Source organism: Oncorhynchus gorbuscha, linkage group LG01 (genome assembly GCF_021184085.1).
Source record: "Oncorhynchus gorbuscha isolate QuinsamMale2020 ecotype Even-year linkage group LG01, OgorEven_v1.0, whole genome shotgun sequence".
In the NCBI taxonomy this organism is placed as follows: Eukaryota; Metazoa; Chordata; class Actinopteri; order Salmoniformes; family Salmonidae; genus Oncorhynchus; species Oncorhynchus gorbuscha.
Genome location: NC_060173.1, coordinates 72,807,825 through 72,832,957, shown reverse-complemented (window position 1 = coordinate 72,832,957; position 25,133 = coordinate 72,807,825). Strand labels below are relative to the sequence as shown.

The window sequence follows — 25,133 nt, the reverse complement described above, 5'->3', positions numbered from 1 at the left end:
TTCAGTCTTAGAAAAGTTCAATATGGGCCCAAATTTTATTAAATGGATCAAATCACTATACTCTCATCCAAATGCCATGGTGACTACTAATGGACTGAACTCTGACAGATTCCCTCTGGAACGGGGCACAAGACAAGGGTGCTCGCTGTCCCCGCTGCTCTACTTGTTGGGGACGGAGCCTCTGGCAGAGCTGATAAGGAGCAATCCAAGTATTATAGGTGTTTCTGCAGGTGGCCTGCAGCACAAGATTTCGCTTTATGCGGACGATGTCTTGCTCTACATATCCAACCCTGAGAAATCCCTCCCTCTCATTTTAGACACAATTGCCCAGTATGGCAAGTTTTCAGGTTATAAGATCCATTTGAACAAATCCACTGTCTGCCCTCTCAATATTACACTCACCAGCTCTATGAAGACACTTTGTCCTTTCCAATGGAAAACACAGGGGTTTCAATACCTCGGGATCTTCATAACACCAGATCTGAATAGCCTTTTTAAGGAAAATTATCTTCCACTCCTGGATCGAATCAAGAACGATCTCCAAACCTGGATCTCCCTCCCAATTAGCCTAGTAGGAAGAATTAATGTAATCCGTATGAACGTCCTCCCTAGACTGAACTACTACTGATCTCCCAGTTTCCTTCTTCAAAAACCTTTGCGATTTACAGCACCCTACTAGCGTGGAGGGACTGTAAGAAATACCTGGGCATTTCCTCCCAAATATGTTCTCACTCGCCTATAGTAGGCAACCCAGACTTGCCAAAAGCCCTGAGGGATGCCAACTTTAATCTTTGGCATACTCTAGGAATCAGGACCTTTTCAGACCTATTTCTTCAGAAAACCACTACACAGAAATCCTTTTAAGAGCTCTGCAGTGAATTTGATGTGCCAAGTTAAAAAAATATCTTCAAATTAGACATGTAATTTCCTCATTTACCTCCAAGAGGAGGTTTAGAACTCAGTTGAATGAAGTTGAAACCCTTCTTGTCACAGCACAATCCATTAAAGGCAAAATATCTTACATCTATAGACTCCTTTCTGAGAAAGGAAGCTCCTCCTTTACTCCTTTGAAAATAATCTGGGAAAAGGACCTTGGTCTGACTATCAGTGATGAGTTATGGGCGGAGGTTTGCGACAGGGTATACTGCTCCTCTACCAGTGTAAAAATGAAAGAATCTAATTACAATTTTTTTTGTACAAATTTTATTATACTCCTTTGAGACTCCATAGAATGAAAACAGATATGTCTCCTAACTGTAAAATATGTAACTCTGAAAGTGGAACCTATATGCATGTATTTTGGAGCTGTAGGGAGATTGCCAGATTCTGGCAATCTGTACATACTGCTGCACAGAAAATACTAGAGGTACAGTTTGATATGACCCCGTGTATCTATCTTCTTAATGCCCAGCGGGACTTTGTTACTGATCCTGACAGAGAACATTTGCTTATGACTATTACATACTTTGCTAAGAAATGTATTCTTCTATTGTGGGCCTCTAATACCCCTCCTACATTTAAAATGTGGATTGACCAGATTGTTGACTTTCTTCCTCTTGAAAAGCTCACTTATGACCTCCACAAGAGACAGCCCAAGTTTGATAGGCTCTGGTCTCCACTATTCAACTATATTTCAAACTGGACAGAGTGTGCGTATGTGTGTGTGTGTATGTATATGTGTGTATGTATGTACGTACGTATGTATGTATGTATGTATGTATGTATGTATGTATGTATGTATGTATGTATGTATGTATGTATGTATGTATGTATGTATGTATGTATGTATGTATGTATGTATGTATGTATGTATGTATGTATGTATGTATGTATGTATGTATGTATGTATGTATGTATGTATGTATGTATGTATGTATATATATATATATATGCACCAAGGAAAATATATAGATTAAGAAAAATAAATGCTTTTATTCGACTTTATCATTCATTTTAATTGTATTTTTATTTTTTCAAATGTATTATTATTTTTTGACTTTTTGTTTTTTTTAAAGCCTGTCACATCTGTGAATATGGAATGTGTTTTGTTGGTTGATTGAAAAACAAGAAAACTTAATAGAACTTTAAATTGAAAAAAAATCACCATTGGCCTCATGGTAAAATCCCTAAGCGGTTTCCTTCCTCTACAGCAACTGAGTTAGGAAGGACGCCTGTATCTTTGTAGGGACTGGGTGTATTGATATGCCATCCAAAGTGTAATGAATAACTTCACCATGCCCAAAGGGATATTCAATGCCTGCTTTTTCTTACCCATCTAGCAATTGGTGCCCTTCTTTGCGAGGCATTCCAAAACCTCCATGTTCTTTGCGGTTGAATCTGTTTTTGAAATTCACTGCTCGACTGAGAGACCTTACAGATAATTGTATGTGTGGGGTACAGAGATGAGGTAGTCATTTAAAACTAATGTTGAACACTATTATTGCACACAAAGTGAATCTGTGCAACTTATTGTGACTTAAGCACATTTTTTCTTCTGAACTTATTTAGGCTTCCCATAACAAAGGGGTTGAATACTTATAGACTCAAGACATTTCAGCTTTTCATTTTGAATTCATTTGTCAAAAATATACCCCAAACATTATGGGGCACTGTGTGTAGGTCAGTGTAGGTCAAACATCTCATTTTAAAATTCAGACTAACAACAAAATGTGGGAAATGTCAAGGGGTATGAACACTTTTTGAAGGTACTGTATGCAGACAGATTCACACAAGTATTCATGCACAAGCCCAATGAGCAGTGCAAGTGCACGCACACTCACACTCTCAGAGCTGCAGTTTGGGTCCACACACACATACTGGGTTGTAATGATGCAACATGGCAACAGAGCAAAAAAACAATCCCACTGCAACATGAGTTTAGCGGCGGGGATTTGCTGACACGCCAAGCACTTACAGTGTGTGGGGTGGTTGTGAGTGTGAGAATGTGTGTGTGTGTGTGTGAGAGGCAGTATGTGTGTGCTCTGCAGAGGTGTCACTGACGGAAGGAGACATGCTGCCGTAGCTGATGGAGATTGATTTCCTGGGATCGCTGGGCGAAGCCCGTTGCATTGTGGGAAGGGACACTTGGGCCACCACTTGGCTATACATCACGCCTAAATCAGCCCCCAGAGAGGTCCTGCAGGTCTGTCCACACACACACACACACACACACACACACACACACACACACACACACACACACACACACACACACACACACACACACACACACACACACACACACACACACACACACACACACACACACACACACACACACACACAGTAAAGAGCGAAGCTACCATTAACACTGTACTCCATTCAATAACTCTACGAGTCTACGAATCTCATCATGAGTGTATGCAAAACAAAGATACTCTGACTGTCTATCAGATCATCTCTATTTCCTCACATCTTCCATGGAACAGAGTGACTCAGTCAATAACGGGACTGAAAAAATGTTTGTCTTCCATTAGCAGAACTAACCCAAGTAAGTGCCTGTAGCATTCAGAGTGCAATACATGTACAAGAGCCCTAGCACACGTCAGTTCAAAACATTTCCCTCCAAATGTAACTCACTGCCTTGCTTTTCAGTGGCTGCATGTCTGCAGACTTAGTTTGCTTAGCGCTGATAGACTGTGGAGAAACAGCAAGCTTAGGATAGAGAAACAACAGTATTACATCAAGGCAAGCATACATAAGGATGCACATGGACCAGATGCATACGTGTTAGCAGAACCGTGCTTGTGTCACACACACACACAAACTCACATACAAATGCACACGCACAAACCCCTGGAATATTATGTGGATGCTTTCAACTAACATTTTGAGTCCACAGTGAGAGAAAGAACACCACAGTATAGAATATCAGGCTCTTTCTCTAATCGATTTCTACTATGAGGAGTGCCACCTGGCACAGTCCCAAGACCAATGCCAGCTAACTGGATATCCTGTGCAACAAAACAAGAGCATTGAAGTCTGCCCTATCAGAGGTGACCTGGCCTCCCGACTGACCAATCACAGCTTGTGAACTATTGCTGAGATGACCAATGTCCTCTTTGGCACCGGGCGGATTTCAGCACGGGCTGCAACACTATACCTCCCTTAGGGCGGCATACAGAGAAGGGTGGGGCTAAGTCAGACTATAGTCGCAGTGGGGATGATGTGTTCCAGTGATTTTGGAGCCTTGATGTATGGAGAGCTGTCTCACTGTGCGAAACACATATCTTGACCTCTGAACTTCTGTCCATTTGGTCAAGTCTGTCTGGTAGCCTTCAGAGACTGGTTGCCCATTGGCTTCTCAGGACCGTAACTACACATATCCAGCAGTTCCACAGTAGTCGTCACTGTTGCCCCAGGTTTCATGTCCACCAGTTCCAATCATAGCCCCTTCAGTGTAATTGTCGTCTGATGACATGTAGTAGACTTCCACCCATGTGACGTCTGCAAGGACGTGCAAACACAAAGACAAGCATTCTCACACGTGTCAGTGTTTCCACACACAAACAAGCAACAAACACAATGTTAAACCAAAGTAGGTCAAAACGGGACCTTCGGAGAGAATCATTCCACACATTGAGCCCTTTCAGAAATGTCCAGGCCCTTGTCTGCCCGCCGCACCCTCAAACATCTCCCATTTACGCACACTTTCCCAGCCCTCCACTCTTCACAAACAGCTCAAAGTGGTATGTGTCCTCACCCAGAAAGGCATTGTTGGGAGAAGAGCCACCCAGCCACAACCCCCACCTCTCTAACTAACTAGGGCTCTGGTAATACCCGGACTTGTGACTATTGATGTGTCAGGGCGATGGCGTGGCAGTGACGTTTGCAGGAGTCCATAGTTAGCTCGGTTCCACAGAGAGGGGTTTGTTCTCTGGGCCCTGACATAAGGTTTGGCGGTAACCCTCCGATGCCACGGATGCCATGAGGTCGTATGGGAAAAGGGGAGTCGTTGACCCTGCATGCCCTCTGAGACTAGGGAGTAATAGAGTAATTAAGATGGACTACTCCACCAGTGTCAGAGAGAACAAGGACTGGTCTGAGCTGGAGAGACCGATCGACACACATTCACTGGGATGACCGAGTGGCTAAACAAGAAAGTTCAAATTGTAGTCCTACATCGCGTTAACTATTTACTTTGACCACATTTAATTTCATTACAATGTTATAAAAGCTCCCAACTGTACTATTAAAGGTGAATTAAATACTGTACATCCATAGCATATCTGTAGCGCATTCATGTCATGCTATGTAAGAGGTCATATTTAGGCATCTTAATAGATGCATCATTACAATGACAGCGCAGTGTTCTCATTACGGCTGTTCTCAAAAGAGTGCTTCTGCCATACCAGTGTTATGTGAATATGCCAAAAGGCCAATCCACGTTTTGAAAATGATGCTGGTCTATATAGCCTGTTCAAGCCCCAATTCCCCCAAAGGCCGCTATAAGCCTGTGACTTACCCCCTTCTTCGCGCCGAGGTCAATCGTGCATGAAGATCCTCACTGTACATTTTACGGATCAAATCATGTAGTTGAAGGTCTATGAAGTCGTGCGTAACTCATTACCTGCCCTCCTCCACATCACACAATGAGGTTGTTCATACCGGTCTATAACACACGCACGAAGGGTCTATGTATTAACTCTGTGCAGTCAAAGTAAAGTCCAATCTGTTTCCCCGTTTACAAACCATTTATAGCTAAGCACTTCATGGTAATTAACTTTGCAGTTTGCCACTCTGATCTATAACACCAACATTAAAGGTCTATGTATAAATTATATGAAGTGAATGTAATGTCATTTCTACTTTCCCACTCATAAAGCATTTATAAACATGCCTCACATATCAAAAATATTATACATGATAACACAGAATGTTAAAGGAAATATATATATATATATTCCAGGTGTACAGAACTGTAACACTTTAGAGTACTTAAGCATAATACATTGCAAGTTGGGGGATTTTCACAATAGTAGCTGGGTTATAAAAAGTCTATTGTCCTGCTAATAGGAAACATTTGCATGATGGGCTACACCTGCTGCACTTGTGAAAAACAAGTGTTTCAAAATCTGTTTCCAAAATGCCTCCAGTTGTCCATCATTACTGTAAATAAAAACACAGCATCTTGTTTACATTCTTTATTGTGTCACACGTCATTTGTATTTACCTTACCAATTACTTTTAGAGTTTGGGATTTACAAATGTGCGCTTTTAATTATTAGATACATTGTTTAGATCAAACGTGCAGACTTTTTTTCTTTAAATGATTGTTTTATGTAGGATGTAACATTTTTGACCAGTTGCAATTGTAACTAGGCCTATTAAAGCCTCATAGCGTACCTCAGCCAAGTTAAGTTATTTTATATCGGCCTCAGCTCTGAAGAAATAGACTCCAATTAAGCCCTCTTGTTGTTTGTAAAGTCAAATAAAAATGAAGATTATTGTTGAAATGAATTGCTCGACTGGTGTAGGTTTTCTCCATCTGTTGGTGTGCAACACCAGAGAACTATATTTTCAGCACCAGCCTACCCCGGCCGATGAAGGCCTACCCCGGCCGATGAAGGCCTACCCCGGCCAAACCCGCTGGGCCAATTGTGCGCGGCCCTATGGCGCTCCCAATCACAGTCGGATGTGATACAGCCTGAATTCTAACCATATATATACGTATATATATTGTTCAGAACATTAACCGTGTGTAGGTAGACACGTGTGTAGGTAGATGTGGAAGGCGGGGGTTCACACCTTGCTCATATTGTGGGGGGGGGTTCACACCTAGGTCGGCTATTAGACAATTCTTTAGTAAAGGTTTAATAGTCTATTGTTCAGTTAATAGTCCATCTTGCGACACTTGTGAAAAGCAAATAATAATACTTTTCTCCCTTTCCACATGTTAAAGATTCCAATAGATAGTGTTTCAAATTCAATTCTCCATTTCAGACTCATAGGAATAAATATTTTAGTGAGCAAAGCATATTAACACACATCCACATTTACCCCTTAATTCACTAATGTTGCATCTACTAGCTATAAGCCCCTCTCACATTGTTAACACTTTTACAACTCATTCAATAAATGTTACAAAATCGCAATAAAATTCATGAAACATTTAGTTCACAATGTTATTTCACTATTTCCATTGTACTTTTGCACATTATGAACAGAAAACAGAAACCAGTTGCCTTAGTTTGACTGGAGAGGAGAGGTGAAAGGTCAGTGTGAGATCACGTCTGGGTAACAGCCCAGTGTTCTTGAGGCTTCTTAGCTATTTTTGTTATTTTAAATGGGAAAACGCACAACGTCAGTCACGGAATATTGAACAAAAAGGTCAACTAAATGCTTAATTCGTTTGATTTTTTATTACATTTTTTGTAGAAGCGAGAGATCACCAGGAAGTAACATTTCACTGACCTCTCACCTCTCACACTTTTTTTTCTTCCACACTCTCCTTCTGTGCAGCCAAAAGAAATAACGTCATGTTTCTGTCTCTTATTTTGTCATGTTGTTAAAGGTTTGTAACATGCAAATGTACAATGTAAGTCTTAAAATAGTGAGATAGCTACCATTGTCAACTAAACATTTCATGAGTTCTATGATTTTGCAACTTTTATTGACAGAGTTGGAAAACGTGTTGACATTGCCAGGGGCTTAGCTAGCCAGCTACATTATCAAAATGCTAGCTAGCTTTAACACACTGTGTTAGTCTGAAATGGGGAATTGAATTTGAATGCTTTGAATATAAATCTTTGTTAAATCCATTCAAGAAAAGTCATACTGAACATTTGTAATAGTAGGAATCATTGGCAACGTCCTCAGCATTAGTTTTCTGTGCCAGCTAACTTCCATCTGGAAGGTCTAAATAAAATGTTCATATTTCCCTTTAGCATTCTGTGTTGTGTCTAGGGCTGGGCGGTATCCAGATTATCATACCTTCATATTGTTCCTGTACCATACAGGGGTATACGGTATTACCAGCAGGGAAGCTATTTCAAGGGAAGGGCAGTCAAGGGAAGCTATTTCTTACCAAAGATTATTATTATTATTATTTTTTAATATGCTAATAAATGTTAACAAAGTACTAGCGAATACCCATAGCGGATGCTATCTAAACGAATTGCAGGGACAGACAACCCAGCTCGAAGTTATACAACTATCTCAAAAGGCTACTCACAGTTTGCTGCAAACACAAAACAAATATTAGACAGCAGAGATGTTGATCCAGGTCTCTGCTGTAACCAAGAATTTTGATCTTGCAAGCTACCCAATTAGCTAGCAAATTAGTAAACCAGTGCATAGCTGGAGGCCTGGGCTGGAGATAACTATATAAGATGTGCCAAATAAGTTCACTTATAGTTAGTTATAAGATATTTAGCTGTCAACCGTTAGTAGAGACTTTCAAGTGTCACTTGATCACCTGTCTTGCGCTGCACAACAGTGAATCATCACATCACAAAGCTTCAGTTTGTGCCATGTGCTCTTTCTAAAGAAAAATACTATGTGACAGGCTCAAATCAGTTGCTTTGAGGAATGGCTTTACATTGAAAAATACAGGGGAAACGAAGAATGCGATTTGCTTTATCTATTAACCTAGTGCACAAGTTGACCACAAGTATTTATTTAAAAAGAACTTCCACCCAAAAACGATCTTTTAGTATTTGTTTCACTAGTCCATTGTTGATATAGTCCAAACATGTTTTGCATATCAGCAATCAAGTTTTCAAGACATAAAACTTTCAAAATACAGCCGGTATCAAGTTTGTGGGTGAAGTTTTCCTTTAAAAATAAAAAATTCACATTTATGTAAAAACAAGCTAAAACTGTTTGAAAGGTATGGACAGTATTGAAAATCATACCGTGGGTATTTCAATACACCACTGTATATGGCATAGGCCTAAATGGTATACTGCCCACGCCTAGTTGTTTCCGTATGATTTTTGATAAGTGAGGCATGTTTATAAATGCTTTATAAATGGTTTATGAATGGTAAAATAGACTTGACTTTACATTGACTGCATGGAATTCATACATAGACCCATCATGTGTGCGTTATAGACCAGCATGGCCAACTTAAATGTCGTGTGTAGGAGGGCTTGTTAATGAGTTACAAAATAGTTATGATATGACCCACAACTACATGATTTGATCTGTTAAATGTACTCATGAAGCATTGACCTTAGTGAGAAGAAGAAGTTAAGTCACAGGTGTATACTGGCCAGAGGGGGAAATGGGGTTGGTACAGGGTAGGCTATATATATATATATATATATATATATATATATATATATATATATATATATATATATATATATATATATATATATATATATATATATATATATATATATATCAGCAACATCTAAATGTGGTGAGAACAGTGACACTGCACTGTTGTTGAAATAACGCATCTAATTTTGAGCTCTATAGATTAGATCTGGATATGTTTAATTAACCCTTTATATAGCAATCTTTTGTCATTGGTCATCAGGTCGTACTGCTTGTGCTTCCATGTCAGATGCTTCTCTTGTTTCGTTATCGTTCCATGTCCGTTGTTAGTAAACCCACTAAGTGTATCTGCTTCCTGACTCCCTGTCTCTACGTTACAAATACGTCCTTTTAAAACGGCGAACGCCACAACAACTCTGCTTTTCAAGGGATTTGTTGAAGCTCAAGTGCAAGGCATCAGCAGACTGATCATAATTCCCCTCTTTATATGTTGGGCACCCGGGCCTTGTTCAAATACCTTTTGAATGTATCATTCCTTCCACTCTACAAATACTCTACAACCTCGAAAGAGCTGCGATAACTTCAAGGAATAATATAATAATAATAATATATGCCATTTAGCAGACGCTTTTATCCAAAGCGACTTACAGTCATGTGTGCATACATTCTACGTATGGGTGGTCCCGGGGATCGAACCCACTACCCTGGCGTTACAAGCGCCATGCTCTACCAACTGAGCTACAAGGAAGCAAGGAAGTTTGTTTTTCTTCTAAGTATCTTAACAGGCCGGCCCATGTCAGCTAGATGATATCTAATTTCCTTCCACACACTATCTCCTGTCAAATAAGTACATTTAACATTTTAGTCGATCAACAGTAGGTATTCCATGCATACAATATCACATTAGACCTAACTCTCCCTTTACACTCAAGTGTGGTCCAATTAGCACAATAATAAAATAAAAAAATGTGTATATTTTCAACCTATTTTCAACTTATTTTTTGACCAGAAATATATTGTGTTCATAAGTGTGTTCATAAGAGTAGCTCATGGTGCCTGCCTCTAAGACCTCTTCCTTGAGTATAGTCTGCAGCCTTGCACAGCCACAGATCTTTGGGTGAGCGAGGGGTCCTTTCATACCCAGAATGCCTGCTCTACCGTGCAGGCCAAAGAAGGGGTTCACCTCAGACTAAACACTGCTCTCTTTTACAGGAGACATGGCCATCACGTGCTCAATCACTTCTTCCACTCTGCGGCCAGCAATTTCCAGGCCAGGATCTACACACACAGAAGTGCACCCCCCCACCCCATAAAGATGAGTAAAGCAGAGAAAATGTATCTATTATGCCACTGTGGCACTGAAGAGGAGTGTTCGTGTTACAAGTGGCAGTAGCTAGCTGGCTCCATCCAAACTCATCCCATTAATACAAGTGCAGTAGAGGAGAGGCAATCAATGGCTGGCGGTGCTAAGGCCAGGGTCCAGGGAATGAATACCCAATTACAGCCACTCATTCTCCCACTGTAGGGGCCAGCGAGAGCCACAGAGAGAGCCAGTGTAATCACTGCTAAAGAACCAGGGCACTCAGGGGCTAACCACGCGACCACATTAGAACGCCAAAGAGAGCTTTATGGGCTAGAGGCTTGGGGATTGGGTTTAGCGAAACAAGCTAACAGGCTAACGGGCTGCGTCTCGATAGCGCGCGGCGGCGTTCTTTTCTAGTCACCTTTTCCTCTCGCTCCGTCGGCATGAAAGAACTGGAAAGATGGAAGCGGAGTATCAGTACATTTTCTCCATATTGCTTTCATCTGGCCTGTGTTTTCAGATCAGACGAGAAGCCTATTGAGAAGGACCCGAGAACGCAAGTGGAGAATTGCACAGAGCATTGTATGAGGGAAAGGCATACACAGAAAACATACACTGGCCACTCAAATTGAATGCCACCCAAAACACGCAGGCACGCATGCGCACACACAGACACACGTTTAAGTACACACACACAAACACACCCCAAGCTGCTTCAATCTGAATGCAGATTGTGGGTGAATAAAAGTTCCAGTTGTTGGATATCCCCATTCTGTGTGGATTCCAATAGGAAAACATCACTTTGCAAGCCAGTATAATGTGACTTGATGCTGGTTTTGTGGGTGACGTTCTATTTACAATTGTTACTATTATTTTAGAAGGGCGGCGGGTAGACTAGCGTTTAGAGCGTTTGGGCCAGTAACCGACAGTTGGCTGGTTTGAATACCCGAGCCGACAAGGTGAAAAATCTGTCGATGTTCCCTTGAGCAAGGCACTTAACCCTCATTTGCTCCAGGTGCTCTGTACTACTTTGGCTGACCCTGTAAAACAACACATTTCACTGCACCTGTCCGGAGCATGTGACAATACATCGTTATCTTTTTATTTTATTTTATTTTTTTACCTCAGGCTAACACAGAAAACATACTGGCCACTCAAATCAAATGCCACACAAAAAGCAACCTTTCCATCCACTAGCACAGAGTATACCAAACTCCCTCCGAGATAGGCAGTACAAAGTGCAATCTCTGACGGCTGCGTTTAAACATGACATGTTGACAGTAAATGAAGCCTAATGTATAGCGCTGTCACTGAAACGCCGCAAGGAAGCAATTAGGCCAGCTAATAGGAGTCGTCGTTCGCTCTGTAATTGTTTTTTCTGGTTAAACGCTCCCACACGACATGGCCCACACACGCGCACACACAGACACATCTGAGCAGGCACACAGACACATCTGAGGCGGCACACAGACACATCTGAGGCGGCACACAGACACATCTGAGGCGGCACACAGACACATCTGAGCAGGCACACAGACACATCTGAGCAGGCACACAGACACATCTGAGGCGGCACACAGACACATCTGAGTAGGCACAAAGACACATCTGAGCAGGCACACAGACACATCTGAGCAGGCACACAGACACATCAGAGCAGGCACACAGACACATCTGAGCAGGCACACAGACATACCTACTGTGTCCGTTAATATGGTCAAGTGCAAAAAAAGGAAGACCTATCAAAGTTGCAGCTGGCTCAAAACAGAGCGGTGTGCCCTGAACTGCACACACAGAACTACTGTAACATCAACAACATGCATGATAGCCCTGGTTGACATTTCAGATGGTTTGATAACGTTCAGCTCAGACACACATACCCCACAAGACATTCCACCAGTGGTCTCTTCACAATCCCCAAGTCCAAAACGGACCAATAATTTTTTGTCGTTGGGTCCAGTGGGTTGCGTTTGTGGTGTGTTTGTGATTACGGTCAGAGAGCACATGGTTGGTAAAGGAGGAGATAGGCTGAGAGTCGTGTGTTTATGTGTCCTTTTCGTGCAAACATTTACATTTGTCCAAGAGTGTATGCTGCCTCTCTCTCTCCCACCTCCCACTACCTCTCTCCCCTCTCTCTTTCATACTCTCTCCCACCTCCCACTACCACTCTCTCCTTTCTCAAGTCATCTCCCTTCCCTCCCTTCTTTACACCCCTCTACCTCTCTTCTTCTCCTATCCTCTCTCTCTCCTGCCCACCTCTACCTGTATGCACGGTATGTAAACACAGTGATCACAGAGGTTCCACACACAGTGGATAAACCCACAGTCAAACATACCCGACTCAGCCCTTAGGCTCCTTATTACAGTATCCCTGGTTTACATGAGGCGCTACACTCCACCTAATCACACTCAACCACAAACTGAATCCAACCGAAATCACACTCAACCCCACTCCATCTGCCAGTCAGCTAACATACAGTTTAGAGTCATAGGTCAAATAAATCAATGTAAGGCTTTTAAAACATCAGACGACAGCGCAATGCCAAGGGAAAAGTCGTGCTGCACTCCTCTTTCAGCCAAAGCCTCAATATCATCCGTCCTCTATTCCTCCCTCCGCTGTCTCCTTTTCTTCTCTCCATTTAGTTTCTCTCCATCTGTGTGTTTCACACGCTGCTCTGCTTCACACGCTGCTCTACTTCACTCTCCCTGTCCTTTTCTTTCGCTCCCCGTCTCTCCCTCTCCTTCTCTCGCCCTCTCACCATGTGGTGCAGGGCAGACACTCTGCGCCAGGACACAGTGACTGGAACACACACACAATTTATGCGACACACAGGAGCATTCACAAAAAACACAAGACACCAACACTACAGACTAAACACTTCCCAGTCCACGTGGTACACAATTTCAAGATTACGTGACACACATAATTCCCCCGCCCCAAAAAATATTAAGAAGTTACGCTAACACAAATAGAAGCAAAAAAAAGGAGAAAATCAATTAACTGCATATGGTAAGACACACACACACACACACACACACACACACACACACACACACACACACACACACACACACACACACACACACACACACACACACACACACACACACACACACACACACACACACACACACACACACACACACACACACACACACACACACACACACACACGCTTGCTCTCTCACAGAAGAACACACAGACCCACACATCCACGGCGCGCAGTAGTAGGTAGTGGCCACAGCCATCTGCTCCATTGAGTGCTCAAGGCTGCAGAGCAGAGCGTGCAATAACACATCACCACCATTCAACAAACACACAGTCTACTCAGCCTGCCCCCCCACACACACCAACAGCCACAGACAACCCCAAACAGACAAAGCACACACACACATACAGAGGAATGGGTACACACTGTACAGCGCAGAGCTCCTCTCACCCATCAGTTGTGCTGTCCAGATGGTGTGCGGCCAACGCGATCGCTAGATCGGCCTCACTGAACCGGAGCTAAACTCTCCACCACTGACACACCACACGCCGTAAAACACAGCCTCAAGTCCACAGCAGACGCCGGTACAGTGCTCTCAGTCTCCACCTCTCTGTTTTCTCTCTCTGTCGCTCTCCTTCTCTCACTCCGTTCTGTTTGCTCTCGCCCTCTGGCTGTGTCTCTCGCTCGTTCAGTCATCTCACTGGTCCCCTCCCCTCTCTCTCTCTCCAGGGGCTGGTGACATCAGAGGGCAGTTTTAGGCATGCTGAGTGTTTGTGTGCCTCTCCCCTCTCCCTCCCTCCCTCCTTGAACAGGCTGATTTTTACAGAAGGGACAGACCTACTGTGGGGAACTCTGCTTCTCACTGTCTTATCCATCTTCCTCATTCTTTTCTTTCTCTCTAACTCTCTCCTTTCCATATTTTAACTCTCTCTACATCTGTCACTCTCCCCCTCCTTTCCCCCTCTTCTTTTTCACCCATTGACTTCTATGTTCTTCTTTTGTACTCTCCAGATCATTCTTAATCCCCCACTTCACACCCTTCTCATCCCTCACTCGCTGTCTTGTCATTCTTCCCTCAGCGTCCCTCCCTTTGTACTTCTGTTCATGTCTACCTCTTTTCCTATACCTCCTTTGTCAGACTTCTTGTCCTCCATCCTTCCTCCTTATCTCGCGCATGTCTGCTCGGATACCGCCATCGAAATGCTCTCCTTTTCCAGTTCACCTGTTCTCCATCCCTTCATCACCCCTCTCATATCCCTCCATCTCCATCCCTTCATCACCCCTCTCATATCCCTCCATCTCCATCCCTTCATCACCCCTCTCATATCCCTCCATCTCCATCCCTTCATCACCCCTCTCATATCCCTCCATCTCCATCCCTTCATCATCCCTCTCATATCCCTCCATCTCCATCCCTTCATCACCCCTCTCATATCCCTCCATCTCCATCCCTTCATCACCCCTCTCATATCCCTCCATCTCCATACCTTTCCTTTTTGTTTTCTTCCCTCTCTTTCCAATCTCCTTCCCAACCTCCATCTCTCTCTCTCTCTCTCCCGCCCGCCCTCCCTCCATATCCCTCTCTCATTAAGTCCACATGGGTTGGGTGTGATTCCAGACTGCTATATGGCCAGTCAGTGCGCAGCAGGCTCTGGTCTACAGGGAAAGTGCTCGAGAGAAGATTTACAGATTAGCAAGTCACTGTGGCGGGGTGGCGCTGCCAGATGCCACAATTAGATTGCCTCATTTCTATCCCCATCTCTAATTCTCTATCAATCTATCAATTCTGTCTCTACATCACTATCTTTTCCCTTTTCTATCCCTTCCCTCTAACAGTCTCTTTCTCTATCTATCCCTTCTGTCTCCCTACATCTATCTTACTTAATCTCTCTCTCCTACCCATCTCAAGTTCTCACTTTCTCTCTCTCCTTCTTCATCTACACTCGTAGAAAATGTTTTGCTATCTAGAACCTAAAAGGGTTCTTTGGCCGTCCCCATAGCATAACCTTTTTGGTTCCAGGTAGAGCTCTACATGGAAGCAAAATTGGTTCTCCTATGGGGACAGCTGAAGAACCCTTATGGAACCCTTTTTCGAAGAGTGTATCCCTCAATGGTACAATCACCCCCCACTCGCATTCTCCCTTTCCCTCCCTCGGTATCTCTCTCCATCCCTCTATAGCATGAGTTAATTCGCTGGACTAGCTGACAGAGAGATCGGAGAGAAGAGAAAGATTTGCCAAAACCTTTCCTCTGGGCAGCATCTGGTTTGCGTTTCCATTCATGCATGTCTCTTCACAGTCAACAGCCAGCTGTTTCCAATGCCATCAACATCTCTGGCTGTACATTGCTTTGCCTAATGGCCTCCTCTACTTGATCTCTCTATGGTAACTGTAATGTGGATATGACTTTGAAGAGTACCCTGTCTACTGCTAAAGCTCATTGAAATATACACATATAAATATACATGTGCGCATGCATACACACGCAAGTGCATACATACTGTACATGCACACACACGCTTAATGTCAAGGACACACTGCACACACACACACACACACACACGCACACGCACACACACACACACACACACACACACACACACACACACACACACACACACACACACACACACACACACACACACACACACACATGCTTAATGTCCATGCACTGCGCACACACACACACGCACGCACGCACGCACGCACGGTACGCACGCACGCACGCACGCACGCACGCACGCACGCACGCACGCACACACACACACACACACACACACACACACACACACACACACACACACACACACACACACACACACACACACACACACACACGCTTAATGTCCATGCACTGCACACACACACACACACGATTAGTCAGTCATATACATGCTTTCCCATACGATTATGCGGCCGTGTGTGTGCATCGTGAGCGTGAGTATGTACCGTGTGTCTGTGAGAGGTAACGGGGAGACATTGGACACACTGTTCCACAGAGAAGATCAATGTAGCATTTACTCCTCTGTGATCAATGCACTAAACGTATCAATAGCAGCCCTCACATATTATTATCAGCAGGATATGTCTCAAGAGGTTTTTCACAAACCAGGGCCCGTATTCACAAGGCATTTCAGAGTAGGCCTGCTGAGCTCGGATCAGGTCCACCCTGTCCACATAATCCTATTAACTATGATCTAAAAGGCTAAACTGATCCTAGTTCAGCTTTCCTATTCTGAGACTCTTTGTGAATACTGGCCCAGGAAACACAAACCTATAGTTGGACAGCGTTCCTCCGCTGGTTGACTGGATAGAAGTTCCGAGATCCTTTCGGATAGAAAAGTTTTGTGTAAGGGCCTCCAGAGTGGTACAGGGGTCCAAGGACCTGCATCGCAGTGCTTGAGGAATCACTACAAACCCAGGTTCGTTCCAAGGCTGTGTCACAACCGGCCGTAACCGGGAGTCCCATAGGGCAACGCACAATTGGCCCAGCATCGTCCAGGTTAGTGGTGGGTTTGGCCTGGGGGCTTTACTTGGCTCATCGCACTCTCCTTGTGGTGGGCTGGAAGCCTGCAGGTTGACTTCGGTCGTCACTTGAACGGTGTTTCCTCCGACACATTGGTGCAGCTGGCATCCAGGTTAAGCGGGAGGGTGTTAAAAAGTGCGGTTTGGGCCTCCCGGGTGGCGCAGTGGTCTAAGGCCAGCTGTGCCAACAGAGATTCTGGGTTCGAGCCCAGGCTCTGTAGCAGCCGGCCGTGACCGGGAGGCCCATGTGGCGACACACAATCGACCCAGGGAGGGTTTGGCCGGCAGGGATATCCTTGTCTCATCACGCACTAGCGACTCCTGTGGCGGGCAGTGCACGCTGACCAGGTCGCCAGGTGTACGGTGATTCCCCCGACACATTGGTGCGGCTGTCTTCTGGGTTGGATGTGCGTTGTGTCAAGAAGCAGTGCGGCTAGGTTGGGTCGTGTTTCAGAGGACGCATGGCTCTCAACCTTCGCCTCTCCCGAGTCCGTACGGGAGTTGCAGCGATGAGACAAGACTGTAACTACCAATTGGATACCATGAAATTGGGGAGGGAAAAAAAGGGGTACATTAAAAAAAATTTTTTTTTAAAGAAGCGGGGTTTGGCGGATAGTGTTTCGGGGGACGCATGACTCGACCTTCACCTGTCCCAAGCCTGTTGGGGAGTTGCAGAGATGAGGCAAGATCGTAATTGGATATCACTAAATTGGGGGAGAAAAGGGGGTAAAAAAAAAAAAAAAACGACATGATGTTATGTAGAACAGGGAATCATGTCAGCTCTATTCCTTACACTTCTGAACATTTCAGTTTGCAGAATATCTGACCACCCACCAACCCTGTCCTGCTGCCCTGTTCTCCCCTGCACACACACACACACAACACCTGGATGTGATTAGGCCACCTTATCCTCTAACGTGCCTGACGTCAATAGCACCTAATGGCTCACACTGTCAATGGACCAAAACACAGAGGGGAAACCCCTCCTCACACTCAAATACACGCGCACGAACGCACGCAAGCACGCACACACACACACACATACACACCAAACATAAGGAAGTATATAGATAACCATACATGCCTTGGTGGAAGTGCACATAAAAAAGAAAATAAAAATGTTTTATCTACTGATAACAAATTCAGCCATGCCCACTTGTGGCTTTTATAACGCATAACGAAGTTTGGTTTCTTTCCATTTAACCTCCGCCCCACACACACACGCACAGACATACACACACAGACACCCACATACACACCACCCCCACATGGACCTCTGGGCGCACACAAACTCATATGTTTTTATTTCCACCTCTGGATTGAGGGCCACCTTGACGAGACGGAAATAGTGTCAACTTTCCTAGGCATGGAAGGTATGGAGACGATTAGGCATATTCATGAGCCAGCACCCTTCCAAATTCCATTCCATTATTACGGAGGAAGTCTAGAGTGACAGTGAGGTGTGTTTGTTAACTTTCCTCTCCTTCTCTGGGGTGTTTTTGGGTTGTGTTCTCCATCTGCTGGCATGTGGGAGCCGTCTAAACACCTGCCAGAACAGTGTGCTGCGTGTGCGGTAAATAATGCATCGGCCGTAATGATGAAGTGTGAGTCTGTGTAGGAATCCGCGTGGCAGGCTGACAGATGAGGCTGATGAATAAGTCATGTGTCGGGTGTCCACTCCAAAACAAGAAGATCGGGAGGACAACGTCAACTCCAACTCCAACAGAGAGAGACGTTTTACCCCTCCCTCTACTCCAATTTCTTCCTCCTTTCCCTTCGAGACACTAGCCTGACTCCAAATGTGTGAAATACACCCTAATTTATTATTGATTTATATTATTTATAATACCTTGTCTCCCTCTCTCTTTCATTCTCTCTCCCCCTCTCTCTACAAGTTAACCAAGTCACGTTAGCCCTTTCTACAGGAGCCTGAGACATACAATCAGGTCATCACGGTGAAACACGCTACATCGAGCGGGCCGGTGCCAGAGCAGGATGTGGTCGCGCCTTTGATTAAAAGTCCCAATGTTAATTGTACATAGAGCAAACGTTAAATTAAATGTTTTAGGAATTACATATGGCGTTAGCTACTAGCTAGCATTGCCTTTCACAGAGAGTGTTTGGAAACTGACAGAGGGGTTTGGTTCAGTCTGTGTGTGTGAACACGCATGCGTGCGTGCGAGAGAGACATTGTTGGAGACTGAAGGCCTTCCTTTTGCTAGTGTTTCACGGAGCCAGCCAGAGGCCCTTTGCTAGAAGGGAGGAGCAATTATTATATTCCTGAAAACAAAGTTGATGTGGTGTTTGTTGGCTTGTTAGTTTATCCCCAGCACCTAATTGCAGCCATGAATGGCTGTTTCTTCTCATGTCAGCGCACAAGGCCTCATCGAGACAAAGGACGTTCATTCAGACACACAATTGGGCTTCTACGCACACACAAACACACAAACAAAACCAAACACGAGCAGGCACAGACACACACAACCACACAGACCGTCACACAAATAGATAGACAGATTCAAGCACGGGAGGTTGGAGAGAACGGGCTCATGGTAATGACTGGAGCGGAATGAGTGGAATGGTATCAAATACATCAATCACATGGTTTCCATCCTCCCCGCAGCCTCCTGTGGATTCTAGGAAAAACAATCAAAATGCACAACTAAGGCTGCCTGCCTGCCTCTGCTCTGCTAACAAGCACTGTGCCCCCTAACCCATTACTGAACTAAACCAACACACCAACAACAAATCAACTTGCCTTTGTTCTGAACAACAAACAGTCTTGGAGACATCAATGGCCCCCCTCTTGGTTTTAAAAACAATCGGCCGGAGTTTTTGGCCGCATGATGAGCTCAAATCATCAATTTTTACTGACTCCCTCCCTCCCTCCCTTTTACTTTTCCATCCACCACTCCCTCAATGGTAATGCCCTGCTAGCGTAATCAAGAGGGTTTGCAGTAGAGAGGGGGCCATTAGCCGTTAGCTATGCTAGCTTGCTAGCCCAGTCCAGTGCACTTTAAATCATGTGGATCAAAACCACAACCCTATAGTTAGCATCACTAGCACTATCAGAGGGTTACAAGAGTAAAAACAGTTAAAATGGCATATATTTAAAATGGCTATATACAGGTGGTACCGGTGCAGAGTCAATGTGCGGGGGCACCGGTGTCGAGGTAATTGAGGTAATCTGTACATGTAGGTAGAGTTATTAAAGTGACTATGCATAGATAATAACAGAGCAGCGTAGAGGGGGGGGTGGGGTAATGCAAATAGTCTGGGTAGCAATTTGACTAGATGTTCAGGAGTCTTATGGCTTGGGGGTAGAAGCTGTTTAGAAGCCTCTTGGACCTAGACTTGGCGCGCCGATACTACTTGCCGTGCGGTAGCAGAGAGAACAGCCTATAACAAGGGTGGCTGGAGTCTTTGACAATTTTCAGGGCCTTCCTCTGACACCGCCTTGTATAGAGGTCCTGGATGACAGGAAGCTTGGCCCCAGTGATGTACTGGGCTGTACGCACTACCCTCTGTAGTGTCTTGCGGTCGGAGGCCGAGCAGTTGCCATACCAGGCAGTGATGCAACCCGTCAGGATGCTCTTGATGGTGCAGCTGTAAAACCTTTTGAGGATCTGAGGACCCATGCCAAATCTTTTCAGTCTCCTGAGGGGGAATAGGTTTTGCCGTGCCCTCTTCACAACAGTCTGGGTGTGCTTGGACCATGTTAGTTTGTTGATGTGGACGCCAAAGAACTTGAAATTCTCAACCTGCTCTACAACAGCCCCGTCGATGAGAATGGGGGCATTCTCGGTCCTCCTTTTCCTGTAGTCCACAATCATCCATCTCCTTTGTATTGACCACGTTGAGGGAGAGGTTGTTGTTCTTGCACCACACGGTCAGGTCTCGGACCTCCTCCCTTTAGGCTGTCTCATTGTTGTCTGTGATCAGGCCTATGTGTCAACAGCAAACTTAATGATGGTGTTGGAGTTGTGCCTAGCCGTGCAGTCATGAGTGAACAGGGAGTACAGGAGGGAACTGAGCACGCACCCCTTAGGGTTGAGGATCAGTGTGGCGGATGTTTTGTCACCTACCCTTACCACCTGGGGGCAGCCCATCAGGAAGTCCAGGATCAGTTGCAGAGGGAGATGTTTAATCCCAGGGTCCCTAGTTTAGTGATGAGCTATGGTGTTGAACTCTGTGCTGTAGTCAATGAATAGCATTCTCACATAGATGTTCCTTTTGTCCAGGTGTGAAAGGGCAGTGTGGAGTAGATTGCATCATCTGTGGATCTGTTGGGGCGGTATGCAAATATCTGGGATAATGGTGTTGATGTGAGCCATGACCAGCCTTTCAAAGCATTTCTTGGCTACAGGCGTGAGTGCTACGGGTCTGTAGTCATTTAAGCAGGTTACCTTAGTGTTCTTGGTCACAGGGACTATGGTGCTTGAAACATGTTGGTGCTTGAAACATGTTGGTATTACAGACTCAGTCAGGGACAGGTTGAAAATGTCAGCGAGGATACCTGCCAGTTGGTCAGCGCATGCTCGGAGTACATATCATGGTAATCCGTCTGAATGTTGACCTGTTTAAAGGTCTAACTCACATCGGCTGAGGAGATCGTGATCACACAGTCATCCGGAAAAGCTGATGCTCTCATGCATGTTTCAGTGTTACTTGCCTCGAAGCGAGCATATAAGTTATTTAGCTCGTCTGGTAGGCTCGTGTCACCCGGCAGCTCTCGGCTGTGCTTAACTTCTTCGAGATAGGGGGCGCTCTTTTAATTTTTGGATAAAAAACGTTCCCGTTTTAAGCAAGATATTTTGTCACGAAAAGATGCTCGACTATGCATGTAATTGACAGCTTTGGAAAGAAAAAACTCTGACGTTTCCAAAACTGCAAAGATATTATCTGTGAGTGCCCCAGAACTAATGCTACAGGTGAAACCAAGATGAAGTTTCATACCGGAAATGCCCCAGATTCTGAAGGCGCCGTGTTCCAATGTCTCCTTATATGGCTGTGAATGCGCCAGGAATGAGCCTGCCCTTTCTGTCGTTTCCCCAAGGTGTCTGCAGCATTGTGACGTATTTGTAGGCATATCATTGGAAGATTGACCATAAGAGACTACATTTACCAGGTGTCCGCCCGGTGTCCTGTGTCGAAATTATTGCGTAATCTCTCGGTCTATGCGCGTTCCATTTCTTCAGAAGAGAAAGTCAACTGCCAAGAAGGATTTATCATCGATAGATAGATGAAAAACACCTTGAGGATTGATTCTAAAAATCGTTTGCCATGTTTCTGTCGATATTATGGAGTTAATTTGGAAAAAAGTTCGCGTTTTAATGACTTAATTTTAGTTTTTTTTCTTACCCAAACGTGATGAAGAAAACGGAGCGATTTGTCCTAAACAAATAATCTTTCAGGAAAAATTTGCTATCTAACTGAGAGTCTCCTCATTGAAAACATCTGAAGTTCTTCAAAGGTAAATTATTTTATTTTAATGCTTTTCTCTATTTTGTGAAAATGTTGCCTGCTGAATGCTAACGCTAAATGCTACGCTACCTATCAATACTGTTACACAAATGTTTGTTTTGCTATGGTTGAGAAGCATATTTTTGAAAATCTGAGATGACTGTTGTTAACAAAAGGCTAAGCTTGAGAGCTAGCATATTGATTTCATTTCATTTGCGATTTTCATGAATAGTTAACGTTGCGTTATGGTAATGAACTTGAGGCTGTAGTCACGATCCCGGATCCGGGATGGCTCAACGTAAGAAGTTAACAGGCCTCAGGGCAGAAGCCTATCTCCTTTAAAAAAAATTTAACTAGGGAAGTCAGTTAAGAACAAATTCATATTTACAATGACGGCCTACACCGGCCTTATCCAAGTCCGTCTCCTTAACCCGTTATACTCTTGGAAATTGGTCTATATGGACAGGGCCAAATTGAAATGTTTCTAACAGAAGAACTATAAAAAGCATGACCATGGTAGCAATTGAGAGAGAACACTGGAGAAATGATCAAACCAAAGGTGAAGACACAGTTCACCTGACACAAGACTGAATCCAAACATTACACTTGATTTTATGTGCATTTTACATTTACTGTACTCTACACAGCATTGTTAATAACGAAATCTGAAAATACTCTGGATACATTCAGTAACATAATAAGAATATTCATGTATGTTTTGGAGTAGGTGAACGATATGAAAAAAGATTACACAGGTATTGAGTGAGAGGTCTAACTGGCGTCTCTAGCTGTATAGTTATATCTAAAAAAAGTATCACTTTTTTATGTTTCACTCTTTAGATTTTTATGAAATTCACTGAGGATGGTCCTCCCCTTCCTCATCTGAGGAGCCTCCACTGGAGAGAACCAATTTGTATTTGTATTTATTATGGATCCCCATTAGCTGCTGCCAAATCAGCAGCTACTCTTCCTGGGGTCCAGCAAAATTAAGGCAGTTTATACAATTTTAAAAACATTACAATACATTCACAGATTTCACAACACACCGTGTGCCCTCAGGCCCCTACTCCACCACAACCACATATCTACAGTACTAAATCCATGTGTATGTATAGTGAGTATGTTATCGTGTGTGTGTGTGTATGTGTGTGTGTGTGCGTGCGTGCATGTGTCTGTGCCAATGTTTGTGTTGCTTCACAGTCCTCGCTGTTCCATAAGGTGTTTTTTTAATCTGTTTTTTTAAATACAAATTTTCTGCTTGCGTCAGTTACTTGATGTGGAATAGAGTTACTTGATGTGGAATAGAGTTACTTGATGTGGAATAGAGTTCCATGTAGTCATGGCTCTATGTCGTACTGTGTGCCTCCCGTAGTCTGTTCTGGACTTGGGGACTGTGAAGAGACCTCTTGTGGCATGTCTTGTGGGCTATGCATGGGTGTCCGAGCTGTGTGCCAGTAGTTCAGACAGACAGCTCGGTGCATACAACATGCCAATATCTCTCATAAATAAAAGTAGTGCTGAAGTCAATATCTCCTGGCTGAAAATGGAGACATTGACTTCATAACTACATGCATATTATTCATATTAGCTCTCTGTGTACATCAAAGGGCCAGCCATGATGCCCAATTCCAATTTTTTTTTGTGGCACCTGACCACACGACTGAAAGTCAAGGTGCGACAAAACTAGGGCCTGTAGGACCTGCCTTGTTGATAGTGTTGGGGCGGCAGCGTAGCCTAGTGGTTAGAGCGTTGGACTAGTAACCAGAAGGTTGCGAGTTCAAACCCCCGAGCTGACAAGGTACAAATCTGTCGTTCTGCCCCTGAACAGGCAGTTAACCCACTGTTCCCAGGCCGTCATTGAAAATAAGAATGTGTTCTTAACTGACTTGCCTGGTTAAATAAAGGTAAATTTAAAAAAAAGAAGGCAGAGCACCGCTTTATCATAGACAGTCTTCTCCCCATCTTAGCTACTACGGCATCAATATGTTTTGACCATGACAGTTTACAATCTAGGGTTACTCCAAAAAGTTTAGTCATCTCAACTTGCTCTACTTCCACATGATTTATTACAAGATTTAGTTGAGGTTTAGGGTTTAGTAAGTGTTTTGTTCCAAATACAACGCTTCTAGTTTTAGAAATATTTAGAGCCAACTTATTCCTTGCCACCCACTCTGAAACTAACTGCAGCTCTTGTTGAGTGTTGTAGTCATTTCAGTCACTGTAGTAGTGGACGTGTACAGTCGTGGCCAAAAGTTTTGAGAATGACATAAATATTAATTTCCACAAAGTTTGCTGCTTCAGTGTGTTGAGATATTTTTTGTCAGATGTTACTATGGAATACTGAAGTATAATTACAAGCGTTTCATAAGTATCAAAGGTTTTTATTGACAATTACATGAAGTTGATACAATTTTGATGCAGAGTCAATATTTGCAGTGTTGACCCTTCTTTTTCAAAACTCTGGAATCCACCCAGGCATGTCATCAATTAACTTTTGGGTCACATCCTGACTGATGGCAGCCCATTCTTGCATAATCAATGCTTGGAGTTTGTCAGAATTTGTAGGTTTTTGTTTGTCCACCCGCCTCTTGAGGATTGACCACAAGTTCTCAATGGGATTAAGGTCTT

At 43.9% G+C, this 25,133-nt stretch overlaps 1 protein-coding gene across 4 annotated transcripts in view; it reads right to left on the bottom strand.

Moving 5' to 3' along the window:
- Positions 1-25,133, bottom strand: part of hdac4 (histone deacetylase 4) — a 261,320-nt gene that overhangs the window by 120,887 nt on the left and 115,300 nt on the right. The window contains exon 1 of one of the 4 annotated variants that reach the window (XM_046359578.1): positions 13,969-14,308. The exons of the other annotated variants lie outside the window; for them this stretch is intronic. Within the exon in view, the coding sequence (XP_046215534.1) occupies positions 13,969-13,972 (4 nt within the window). The 5' untranslated portion in view covers positions 13,973-14,308. Of the gene's footprint in view, positions 1-13,968; positions 14,309-25,133 lie in introns of those variants that run through there. 4 annotated transcript variants of the gene reach the window in all.